Consider the following 12560-nt stretch of genomic DNA (forward strand, 5'->3'; position numbering starts at 1 on the left):
CTGCAGCATTTCTGGTCACTTTCCATTCTTAAGTATCTATGAGTCCATCCCCGTCCCAGCCCCAAGACTGGGAGCTTGTCAGGAACAGAGATGTTAACCAAATCAGCTTGGGGTTCAAGGATCCATCACAGTTAATGGCACACTGCAGATGTTCAGGAAATATTTACAAACTAAAATGAAAGTCACTCTCTGCAGAAGAGCTATCTCAGACTCTAGGAAGAGAACAGTAATGGGAAAAACATGACCAGTAGCTAAAATTTTAAACAAGAATTTACAACCAACCCAATAAATAAGTAGCTGAAAGGAAAATGTTTTCCTGACTTATTTTAGTTAAATAAAGATGTCTAAAACATACATACACAGACATACACACTTTCAGGTACACACTCATAAACACCTTTAACAATTCATCTTCCAAGGCAGCCAATTACCTAGAGATACCAGTCTTAAGTAAACTAACAAAGCACAAGCCCTACTGATTCCTCTCACTTGATCTAATTGAACCATACCCATGTAGGGATTGGACTGATCTGTGATTTGTTCTCAAATATGGCCTCATTCTGAAAGCCTTGACTCCACTACAACATAAGCTGTAATCGGGGAGTAACTGTCTTGTTCATCTCATTCTTTGAACAGTGTCTGGCACATAGGCCTTCAATCTAACATGCAGAAACCAGTCACTAAAGGTCTCTTCTCATGCAGCTCTATAAAATGTCACATTAAAATAGGTGCCGGTCTGGTATTCTTTCACATACTCTAGGTGGCACAAAATAGAGACTGTCACACATTCATGGAAATTTCCACGTATTTTAAAAGCGCAAGTCCAAAATCTAGAAGGATTTGAAAAGAGGAGGAGATCACCTGTTGAAACGTGGCTTCCTCCAGTCCTGATCGACGGAACTCTGCGAGGATGGCTCTCAGGAAGCTCTGTTCCAGAACAGAGGAATTTCTTAAAGGAAACGAGGGGATGTGAGTTGTTAGTGGCTGTAACCTCAGCCCAGAGGAAAGCCAAAGAAAACTTTTCTGTGTCTTTAGAAAAGAGAAAACCTGGGAAATAATTTCTCCTACATTATGTGGCAAGGTTCTCCCTGACCCCCAAACTCTCAAACTGATACAGAAAATGTCACTGTGGAAGTGAGGAAACATAGCAACTACATCTGGAAATATACTGGTCACTCATAAATACCCGTGCCCTCATTTCATGAGCTGAGCACATCAATCAGTGTGAGAGAAGCAGCTGCTTCTTTTTTTGTTCCTATCATAGCACTTTTACGCCCTAAACACCTATAATATAGCTCAATAAGTGGCAAATATTCTATTATCCTAGGGTTATATTTCTGTTTCCCTGACTAGATAATGTCCCTACGAAAAATAACTGTGTTATTAGTAAGTGCAGGTTGAATGAGTAAAAGCTTAGAAAGGGAAACATGTTTCTACAGCCTTCCAGGAAGGCTTAGGAAGTGGAGCATCTTACTTGATGGCCATGATGTATGATGATGAAAACATCTCATCCACAGCTTCCATTGAGTGGGCTATGGTGACCAGGCCAGGGGAGTCAGGCTTCTGCTGGGAGAACTCACAGATCTCTGTGGCACGCCTGCAGATGTCCAGGCACCGTCGTGCATCTCCAGAGAGTGCTGCTACCTACAAGAGGGAATATTTTATTCCTGAGGCCACCTTAGCCCAGAAGAACAAATAGATTCTGTATTCAACTAAAAAGAAAAGGTAGTGCTGGCAATGGACATAAGCGTAAAGTTAAGTACTTAGCCCTGGCAGGGAACCTTGAGGAAGAATAGAAATGAATTATTATATTGTGCATGGGACTCTAATCCTCTAGTCCAAACCTCTGTCTTGGTTTTACAGTTAACTCCTAAGTGGACAACGCAGAAATTCTCAGCTTTACTATTCAGGAAATGAAGTCTAAAATCAGAGACGCTTGGTTCAAGATCATTATTGAAGCATCTGCAAACAGAGTTCTCACTCCTTGTATAGAAAGAGACGTGTGCCCCCAGAAGCAGCCAGCCAAAGACAAGAGGCTGAGGCGGAGCCTATCTGGAGATAAAGCCATAGCCAGGCACCCCTTACAGCACGTGGTGAATTTGGGGTCGGCTTGGTCAACGGCTAAGAGGACTAGAATCAAGAATGGAGGAAGGGGCTGGACGCGGTGGCTCACACCTGTAATCCGAGAACTTTGGGAGGCTGAGGCAGGCGGATCACCTGAGGTCAGGAATTTGAGACCAGCCTGGCCAACATGGCGAAACCCCATCTCTACTAAAAACACAAAAATTAGCCAGGGTCGGGGGCGCGGTGGGTCCCACCTGTAATCCCAGCATTTTGGGAGGCCCAGGCAGGTGGATCGCTTGAGGTCAGAAGTTTAGGACCAGCCTGACCAACATGATGAAACCTATCTCTACTAAAAATACAAAAATTAGCCGGGCATGGTGGCACGCGCCTGTAATCCCAGCTACTGGGGAGGCTGAGGCAGGAGAGTCACTTGAACCTGGGAGGTGGAGGTTGCAGTGAGCCAAGATCATGCCACTGCACTCCAGTCTGGGTGACAAAGCTAGAGTCCATCTAAAAAAAAAAAAAAAAATCACTTTTCAAGTAACCCAGGACACAAACATGACTATCGGCTTATATTTTTCCCTTCCTCTAATCCCCAACATCAAACTGGTAAGGGTGTCCTGTAGACCTTCTGCTTTGTCAGTTCCCCTCCCCTCCCATCACCGCCTGTACAGCCTCTTGAAGCGGCATCCTGTGTGGTGAATAGCAGGGACTCAAGGGCCTCAGGACAAAGTGAAAGGGGGGGGTGGGTAAGAAAACACCTAAACCAGTCTGAGCCCGAGGGTATCAGTGACACTTGGTGACCCTATGCATCCCTTCAGGCTGCTGCTGGGACAAGGGAGACACAAAAAAAAGCTAAGGCCCAGCCAACATGGAACCTAACAGGACATCCTGCATGCACCTGAAACTTGACCTCCACTTCAGCCTCAGTACAGGGTGAGAGAGACCCATCATGCAGAAGGGATGGCAGGGAAAACAGCCTACTTGACCTTGGTGCTAGGTGGATGTGGGCACACACAAAAAATGCGTTTTATTTATTTATTTATTTTTGAGACAGAGTTTCGCTCTTGATGCCCAGGTTGGAGTGCAGTGGTGTGATCTCAGCTTACTGCAACCTCCACCTCCCGGGTTCAAGCGATTCTTCTGCCTCAGCCTCCCGAGTAGCTGAGATTACAGACATCTGCCACCACACCTGGCTAATTTTTTGTATTTTTTGTAGAGATGGGGTTTCACCCTCCCAAAGTGCTGGGATTACAGGTGTGACCCACTGCGCCCAGCCAACTTTTTGTTGGTTTCTTTGTCTGAGAGAGGGTCTTGCTCTGTCACCCAAGCTGGAGTGCAGTGGCATGATCATGGCTCACTGCAGCCTCAACCTCCTGGGCTCAAGCAATCCTCCCACCTCAGCCTCCCAAGTAGCTGGGACTACAGGCACATGCCATCACATTGGGCTAATTTTTAAATTTTTTGTAGAGACGTGGTTTTAATATGTTGCCCAGGCTGGTCTCAAACTCCCGGGCTCAAGTAATCCTCTCACCTTGGCCTCCCAAACTGCTGGGATTATAGGCATGAGCCACCCCACCCAGACACTTCCCTGAGTTTTTACAACCATAAGCCCTCGCTTGGATTTGGAGCCCAAATTTATGTTGTATTTCCTACAATTCTCAAGTGGAGAATTTTATTTTAAAAATGGTAACAGTTGGTAGTGCCCCTAGATAACAGAAGCAAAAAAAAAAAAAAAAAAATTCTAAATGAATTCAACTTCAACCCAGGCCCCAATTAACTCTCAAATAAAGGAGCATGCTGAATCCCATGCATATAGTAAAAATAAAATAAAAATCAAGACACAAAAATAAGAAAACCAAGCCACATATGCATGGGAACCAGCAGAATCAATGGTTATCAGAATCAGATCCCTGAAGACTTCAGATATCATAATTATAAGATACAGAATATAAAACAGATTTGCTTCGTTATATGTAAAGAAATAGAGAGGGTCCTTCCTTCCCTTCCCTCCCTCCCTCCCTTCCTTCCTTCCCTTTTTCTTTCTCTTTCTTTCTTTCTTTCTTTCTTTCTCTCTCTCTCTCTCTCTCTTTCTTTCTTTCGTTCGTTCTTCCCTCTGTGGCCCAGGCTGGAGTAAACTCGGCTCGCTGCATACTCCCTGCGTCTGGCTCCCGTGATTCTCCTGCCCTGGCATGCAGGCTGCCTGGGATTGCCGCCGCGCGCCACCACCCCTCCCTGGTTTTTCTCCTTTGGCTGGAGGCGCGCTTTCGCCATGTCGGCCAGGCTGGTCTCCAGCTCCTGACCTCCAGTGCTCCGAGGTGCTGGGACTGCAGACAGAGGCTCGCTCACTAGGTGCTCGGTGTTGCCCGGCTGGAGTGCGGTGGCATGGTCTTGGCTCGCTGCAGCCTCCGCCTCCCAGCCGCCTACCGTGGCCTCCCAGGGTGCTGGGATTGCAGCCTCTGCCCGGCCGCCGCCCCGTCTGGGAGGTGGGGAGCGTCTCTGCCTGGCCGCCCATCCTCTGGGTTATGAGGAGCTACTCTGCCCGGCCGCCCCGTCTGGGAGGTGAGGAGAGCCTCTGCCCGGCCGCCACCCCGTCTAGGAAGTGAGGAACGTCTCTGCCTGGCCGCCCATCGTCTGGGATGTGATGAGCACCTCTGCCTGGCCACCCATCGTCTGGGATGTGAAGAGCGACTCTGCCCGGCCGCCCCATCTGGGAAGTGAGGAGCCCCTCTGCGCGGCTGCCCCGTCTGGGAAGTGAAGAGCGCCTCTGCCCGGCCGCCCCGTCTGGGAAGTGAGGAGCGCCCCTGCCCGGCCGCCCCTTCTGGGATGTGAGGAGCGCCTCTGCCCGGCCGCCCCGTCTAGGAAGAGAAGTGAGGAGCGCCTCTGCCCAGCCGCCCCATCTGGGATGTGAGGAGCGCCTCTGCCCGGCCGCCTCTTCTGGGATGTGAGGAGCGCCTCTGCCTGGCCGCCCCTTCTGGGATGTGAGGAGCGCCTCTGCTGGGCCACCCATCGTCTGGGATGTGAGGAGCACCTCTGCCCAGCCGCCCCGTCCAGGAAGTGAGGAGCCCCTCTGCCCGGCCGCCACCCCATCTAGGAAGTGAGGAGCATCTCTGTCTGGCCGCCCCGTCTGGGAAGTGAGGAGCACCTCTGCCTGGCCGCCCCGTCTGGGATGTGGGGAGCGCCTCTGCCCGGCCACCCCGTCTGGGAGGTCTACCACAGAGGCCAGAAGCAATGTGGGGGCTGGATGTGGTGGCTCACGCCTGTAGTCCCAGTACTCTGGGAGGCTGAGGCGAGTTGATCACTTGAGGCTAGGAGCTCGAGACCAGCCTGGCCAACATGGCGAAACATATGAAAAATACAACTGTCAAACCAACCAACGAACCAAGCAACAACAAAACAGGTCTACCCTGGAGTCATACTCTAATTTTTTCTATTTTCCTCCCTTTGTGATCCTTTATCCCACTTTCTTTTTCTTCCTCTTCCTTCTCCTTCTTCTTTGTCAAATAGAGCATTGAGTTATTATCATTGATCCATAAAAAAAAAAAAAAAAAAGAAATAGAGGGGGCTTTGAAACTATCAGCAAGAGATTTGAGGAAGAGCAGCATCCAAATCAGATGTCTTCTGAATCTTTGTTTAAAAAACCGGGCTGGGGCCGGGCGCAGTGGCTCACGCCTGTAATCCCAGCACTTTGGGAGGCTGCAGCGGGCAGATCATGAGGTCAGGAGATAGAGACCATCCTGGCTAACGTGGTGAAACCCTGTCTCTACTAAAAATACAAAAAATTAGCTGGATGTGGTGGCACATGCCTGTAGTCCCAGCTACTCAGGAGACTGAGGCAGGAGAATTGCTTGAACCCAGGAGGCAGAGGTTGCAGTAAGCCGAGATCATGCCACTGCACTCCAGCCTGGAGACAGAGTGAGACTCCGTCTCAAAACAAAAACAAAACAAAAAAAACACCAAAACTCTGGCCAGGTGCAGTGGCTCACACCTATAATCCTTTAATTTTGGGAGGCCAAGGCAGGCAGATCACTTGAGGTCAGGAGTTCAAGACCAGCCTGGACAACATGGTGAAACCCCGCCTCTACTAAAAATACAAAAATTAGCTGGGCCTGGTGGCGGGTGCCTGCCTGTAGTCCCAGCTACTCACAAGGCTGAGGCAGGAGAATTGCTCGAACCTGGGAGGCGGAGGTTGCAGTGAGCCAAGATCGTGCTGCTGCACTCCAGCCTGGGTGACAGAGCAAGACTCTGTCTCAAAAGACAATGACAACAACAACAACCCACCCAAAACTCTAAAAGGAAGGGAAGCAACGGGAGATTTAAAAATATAATTTTGCAAGTTAGTGCCAGGCGCGATGGCTCACGCCTGTAATCCCAGCAATTTGGGAGGCCGAGGCAGGCGGATTACGAGGTCAAGAGCTTGAGATCATCCTGGCTAACACGGTGAAACCACGTATCTACTGAAAATGCAAAAAATTAGCTGGGCATGTTGGCGGGCACCTGTAGTCGCAGCTACTAGGGAGGCTGAGGCAGGAGAATCACTTGAACCTGGGAGGCCGAGGTTGCAGTAAGCCGAGATCGTGCCACTGCACTCCAGCCTGGACGACAGAGCGAGACTCTGTCTCAAAAAATAATAATAATAATTATAATTCTGCAAGTTAGAAAGACATGGAAGAGTAGCAGTTAGTGCAGCAGACTGCAGAAAGCCAAATCCTAAACCTGTATTGGGGAATCCAAGAACAAATCTAAGTTACATTAAAAATCCTCAAAATGCTCAGGAGTTAGTGGTGCTGGAAAGAGGTAAAGCAGGGTTGTTTTGCTAACGTAGGGATTTTTTTTTTTTTTTTTTTTGAGACAGAGTCTCGCTCTGTCTCCCAGGCTGGAGTGCAGTGGTGTGATCTCAGCTTACTGCAAACTCGGCCTCCCAGGTTCAAGTGATTCTCCTGCCTCAGCCTCCCTAGTAGCTGGGACTACAGGCTCGTGCCACCACGCCCAGCTAATTTTTTGTATTTTTAGTAGAGATGGGGTTTCACCGTGTTAGCCAGGATGGTCTCGATCTCCTGACCTTGTGATCCACCTGCCTCAGCCTCCCAAAGTGCTGGGATTACAGGCGTGAGCCACCACGCCTGGCCAAAAGTAGGTACTATTTGGTTGCAGTTGAAAGTTAAAAAAAGTTGAGGACGTTAAGAAACTAAAGATGCCTTAGATCAGGAAACAACAAAGTGTGGCTCACCATCTGTTTTTATAAATAAAAGTTTTATTGGCTGTAATCCCAGCACTTTGGGAGGCTGAGGTGGGTGGATCAGGAGGTCAAGAGATTGAGACCAGCCTGGCCAACATGGTTAAGCCCTGTCTCTACTAAAAATACAAAAATTAGCTGGGTGTGGTGGTGCACACCTGTAGTCCCAGCTACTTGGGAGGCTGAGGCAGGAGAATGGCTTGAACACAGGAGGCGGAGGTTGCGGTGAGCCGAAATTGCACCATTGCACTCCAGCCTGGAGACAGAGTAAGACTCCATCTCAAAAAAAACAAAAACAAAAATAAACAAAAACAAAAACACAAACAAAAAAACAAAAAACAAAAACAAAAAGAAAAAACAAAAACAAACACAAACAAAAAACAAAAAAACACAAACAAAAAAACAACAACAAAGGAAATTTATTCTCAAGCGAAGTTTAGCAAAAAGTCTCTGGTCCTAGGAATGCTAGGCATTATTGTAGAAGAGTGTCCCTTACCAAAAATAGATGCTTACTATATGCATGCCAAACTGGAAGACCTCTTCTGTACCTGGCATCAGCCCCTCATTCCCAGAACACTGCCCTCCAGACAGGACAGGGGAAGCATACTGAGAAATCTGACTATCCCCATGGGAAAGATGGAAAGACAGTGATATTGGCCCACTCAGATCATCCCACAGCAAAGCTCATAGTGAATAAGCCCCACTCACATGATCAGAGCCAGCTGTTTAATCTCCACACTTACACCTGAGAGGACAACCAAGACAACTGCAGAAAGTCTCTAACAATGCAAGATAGAGACCAAAATCAACTGACAGAAGCATCTCAGAGGAAAACGGGAGAGGACAATCTCAAATAAATAGGATGGCATTGGCTGAGTGCAGTGGCTTGCTCCTGTAATCCCAGCACTTTGGGAGGCCAAGGTGGGTGGATCACCTGAGGTCAGGAGTTCAAGACCAACCTGGCCAACATGGCGAAACCCCATCTCTACTAAAATACAAAAATTAGCCGGGCATGGTGGTACACATCTGTAATCCCAGCTACTAAGGAGGCTGAGGTAGAAGAATCGCTTGAACCTAGAAGGCGGAGGGTGCAGTGAGCTGAGATCACACCACTGCACTCCAGCCTGGGTGTCAGAGTGAGACGCTGTTTCAAAAAAAAAAAAAAAAAAAAAAGGATGGCATAAAAAAAGGATCGTTCGGAAAAAGAAAAAGCCTCTTAGATAGTCTAGATAGACAGCATAACAGCAAAAGTGAAAAACTCTACCCATAAAATGCCTAGATGATAACTTTGAGGATCTCTCTCCTGGAAAGCAAAGCCTGGAGACAGGCACACAGCTGGCTCACCTCTCACCCCAGTCCGTAATATAGTAGCTAGTTCTAAGCAGGAGTCACAGTCATGTGCTGCTGCTACAGCCATTCAGGGTGAAGGGTGTGTTGGCAAGAGGAAACTAGAAATAAGTTTATAATTCTTTTACGTGCTGAAATACTTGTGGATGTACGGTTTTTCTTTCTTTCAGCTTGAGGCAGACATTTAACCCACTTTGTTCCTCAGTAGCCGGGGAGACTGGTCTGTGGTGAACTCTCAGGGAGCATTCTCCTATTAGACTTGGAGGGGAGGGGCATCTAATACCTCATATCTAGCCTGGAGAGTGTGCCTTGCTGGGCATGTAATAGACGTGATCTTGTTATATTTTCACAATGACCCTATGAGGTAAGTGCTCCCATTCTTCTTCAGAGAAGAAAACTGAGGCTCAGGAAATTTTTAAGTAACTTGCCTATAACCTTCTGCATGCCTACTAAGCGTTACAGCCAGAATTCAAACCAGGTTTGTCTACCTGACTACTGTCCCTTTCATTATGCCAAACTGCTTGCTCCCTGAATCAATTCCTGTTAGTTTGCATATAAACCCACAATACTTAGGGCCCTCTAATCAATCATAAAATAACAAGGCTAAGGAATTTCTCAGAATCTTGTCTCTCTTTTTTGATATTTTTACAGGACTTTCTAAATTTCTTTTCATCCTCAGAGTACCAGCATAGGGCCTCATACCCAGCAGGTACTCAGCAAAGATGTGCTGACTGATTTATAGGTGTAGCTGGTGACTTACCTTCCTGGCTACCAGCTGGATGGCATCATCCTCAAAGGCCTTTAGATGCTTGAGCCGGGACCTTAGGATCTGCTGCAGCTGGCTATATGTATAGGGCTGGAAGGACATCCTGGTAAGACCCTGGGGAGCCAAAACAACAGAGGAATAAGTTCGTTGATTGCCCAATGATTATCCAGGTGGAAAGTCACCCTTGGGCCCCCAAACCCGATTCCCAGGTCCCATATAACAAATTACACATTTCATACCTAGACTACCACTGCCTTTACTGACAATGACCAGTGGTGTCCTGTAGGGCAGTAGTTCTTGAACCATTTTCTCATTTAATTTATGTACCTTTGATTCTTTTTTTTTTTTTCTTTGAGACAGAGTCTCACTCTGCTGCCCAGGCTGGAGTGCAGTGGCATGATCTCGGCTCACTGCAAGCTCCGCCTCCTGGGTTCACGCCATTCTCCTGCCTCAGCCTCCCAAGGAGCTGGGACTACCGGCACCCACCACCACGCCCAGCTAATTTTTTTGTATTTTTAGTAGAGACAGGGTTTCACCGTGTTAGCCAGGATGGTCTCGATCTCCTGACCTCGTGATCCACCCGCCTTGGCCTCCCAAAGTGCTGGGATTACAGGCGTGAGCAACCACGCCCGGCCTAAACCGGGATTATAGGCATGAGCCACCACGCCCAGCCTAAGGACCTTTGATTCTATCAGAATCATTTGGAAGTAGATAAAAGCTGAGGTGCTCTAATTGGTGAGTGAGAGGATCTTCAGATCTATGCTATACATTGTCACTGCACTTGGCTTCACTTACCAGGCTCTTCATGATTTCTCGTTGTGCTTCCTGCTGAACTGCAAGGCCCGTGAGGGCAGACATTGCATCTGCCTGGTTTATTGCACTATTCCAAGCACCTAATGCTGCCTGGCAGGTTATAAGTGCTAAAACTTTTTTTTTTCTTTTTTTTTTTGAGACAGTTTCGCTCTTGTTGCCCAGGCTGGAGAGTGCAGTGGCGCGATCTTGGCTCACCGCAACCTCTGCCTCCCGGGTTCAAGCGATTCTCCTGCCTCAGCCTCCCGAGTAGCTGGGATTACAGGCATGTGTCACCACACCTGGCTAATTTTTGTATGTTTAGTAGAGATGGGGTTTCTCCATGTTGGTCAGGCTGGTCTTGAACTCCTGACCTCAGGTGATCTGCCTGCCTTGGCCTCCCAAAGTGCTGGGATTACAGGCATGAGCCACTGTGCCCAGCCTAAAACATTTTTTTTAAATAATTAAACCTCCATGGCTTGGTGCAGTTTAAAAGTCCACGAGTAGCAGAACACCAAGATATGATGTTTGCAGAAAATCATGCAATGGTTATATATTCCAACATAGAAACTATAAGCATTGCAGAAATCACATTTCTTAGTGTCCCCATTTATTTTAGTATTCATTTTTGTAGAACTTTTTTTGGGGGGGATGGAGTCTCGCTCTGTTGCCAGGCTGGAGTGCAGTTGCACGATCTCAACTCAATGCAACTCTGTCTTTGGAGTTCAAGCAATTCTCCTGCCTCAGCTTCCTGAGTAAGTAAAAATTAGCCTGGCTAATTTTTGTATTTTTAGTAGAGACGGGGTTTCACTGTGTTGGCCAGGCTGGTCTTGAATTCCTGACCTCAAGTTATCTGCCTGCCTTGGCCTCCCAAAGTGCTGGGTTTACAGGCGTGAGCCACCACACCTGGACCATTTTTGCAGAACTTCTTGGCCAAGCTTACAGATCTACAAGAACAGCATGGGAACTGCCCTAGAACCTACCAGTCGGCTGGACACCCGGTTCATCATGATTCGCTCTGGCAGGTCCATTGTGTTGGCAATTGTCAGGACCACAAGCCGGGCCTCCTTATGAGTGGGCCAGTCAAAGAGATTATACATTATGTCTTGTTTGTGAGTCCACAGAAGGTCGAGCTCAGGGAAAAGGAGAGAGGTGCAGAGTCAATCACAGAGACTGAGCTGCGGCTTCAATATGAAGACCTATAACCACTGCTTTAGCTGCATGTTTCCCAAGTCATAGCACCAAAGCATTGACACATGCCTCTCAGCACCAGAAAATGGGCTCATATGAATGGAGAAGGGAGCCAGGACTTTCCTCCCTCCCACCCAGCACTTGCTCCTGAAATGTAAGTACAGCCCCGTTTCTTCTCCTGTCCTCCCATGGGCACCTCACCTCATCCACAAGCAGGACGGTGGTTTCCTGAGGAGACCCTCGGGTGCAGAATCGCTTTGCCAGCAGTTCTGCCGCATGGTTAGCTGTTGCTTTTTGGCCTGTTAGCTTCTGCATTAGGAGAAACACAGTTGTGAGGAACTGTAAGGATCTTACTCCCTTGGGCTTAAAGTTAAATCTGCAAATGGAGGGAGGCATTTAGCCTGAGGACTTCGGTATCCTATATTCTGCCTCCCAATCTAGTCTTAACCCTAACTTGGAAGGACAAGAGAACGCACCAAAAGAGAAGATAAAGAAAGTATATGAGTTTGAAATGCAAATGAGTCACAGGCTGGGCCAGAAGCCCCCTTAAAATCACTATTACATAATTCTATAACTGGATGTTACCTGCTCCAGAATAACAGCCCATGGACAAAAGAGCAAGGCTCAACCTCTGGCCTGCCACGGACTCCTTTTCCATGTTGCCACACTGCTACCTGTGAGCTCACAGATTTCACCATGTGGGTAAGTACTGGCTTCCTGGCTTGTAATCATTATCCAGCTCCTAGACTTTGAAGTCCCTTAGGGTAAGAATTCTGTCTTCCTTGCCCTTGCTACCTCTACAGAAAGGACAATGCCTGGTATATCATGAATATGCAATACACGCAAAATTAAGTAACTCTTTCCTTTTTCATGTGTCACGAAGAAACAGTATTTTCCAAAAAGCCCAAACAGCTCTGCTTACCTGCAAGATTTGCACATAGACTTGGTGGGGCTCCGTCAGCTTCATGCCATTGACCTCAATGTATTGAAAGGGAGGAACATCATTGGCTTGGGCTGCCTGCTGCAGGCAGCGTATCACCTCATGCACAGTAGCAGTCTTCCCTGTCCCAGGGACACCGGAAATGTACATGCACCTAGAGCAAGAAGGGAAAACCCGTGGGGTAGGTCTCAGCCAGCCACTACACGCTGTAATCAGTTAGGAGTGTG

The 12560-nt window shown here is 47.9% G+C and overlaps 1 protein-coding gene across 8 annotated transcripts in view; it reads right to left on the minus strand.

Annotated features, from left to right (window-relative positions):
* Nucleotides 1-12560, minus strand: part of ORC1 (origin recognition complex subunit 1) — a 33632-nt gene that overhangs the window by 1132 nt on the left and 19940 nt on the right. For 5 of the 8 annotated variants that reach the window (XM_055235232.2, XM_055235231.2, XM_063613836.1 and 2 more), the window contains exons 11-16: nt 12316-12487; nt 11595-11702; nt 11186-11335; nt 9408-9527; nt 1475-1644; nt 862-949 (exon numbers count right to left, since the gene is read on the minus strand). In XM_055235232.2, coding sequence (XP_055091207.1) covers nt 862-949; nt 1475-1644; nt 9408-9527; nt 11186-11335; nt 11595-11702; nt 12316-12487 — 808 coding nt within the window. The remainder of the gene's footprint in view (nt 1-861; nt 950-1474; nt 1645-9407; nt 9528-11185; nt 11336-11594; nt 11703-12315; nt 12488-12560) is intronic. The other 3 variants (XM_063613837.1, XM_063613838.1, XM_063613839.1) reach the window with 1 other exon arrangement.

This window comes from Symphalangus syndactylus, chromosome 19, assembly GCF_028878055.3.
Source record: "Symphalangus syndactylus isolate Jambi chromosome 19, NHGRI_mSymSyn1-v2.1_pri, whole genome shotgun sequence".
In the NCBI taxonomy this organism is placed as follows: domain Eukaryota; kingdom Metazoa; phylum Chordata; class Mammalia; order Primates; family Hylobatidae; genus Symphalangus; species Symphalangus syndactylus.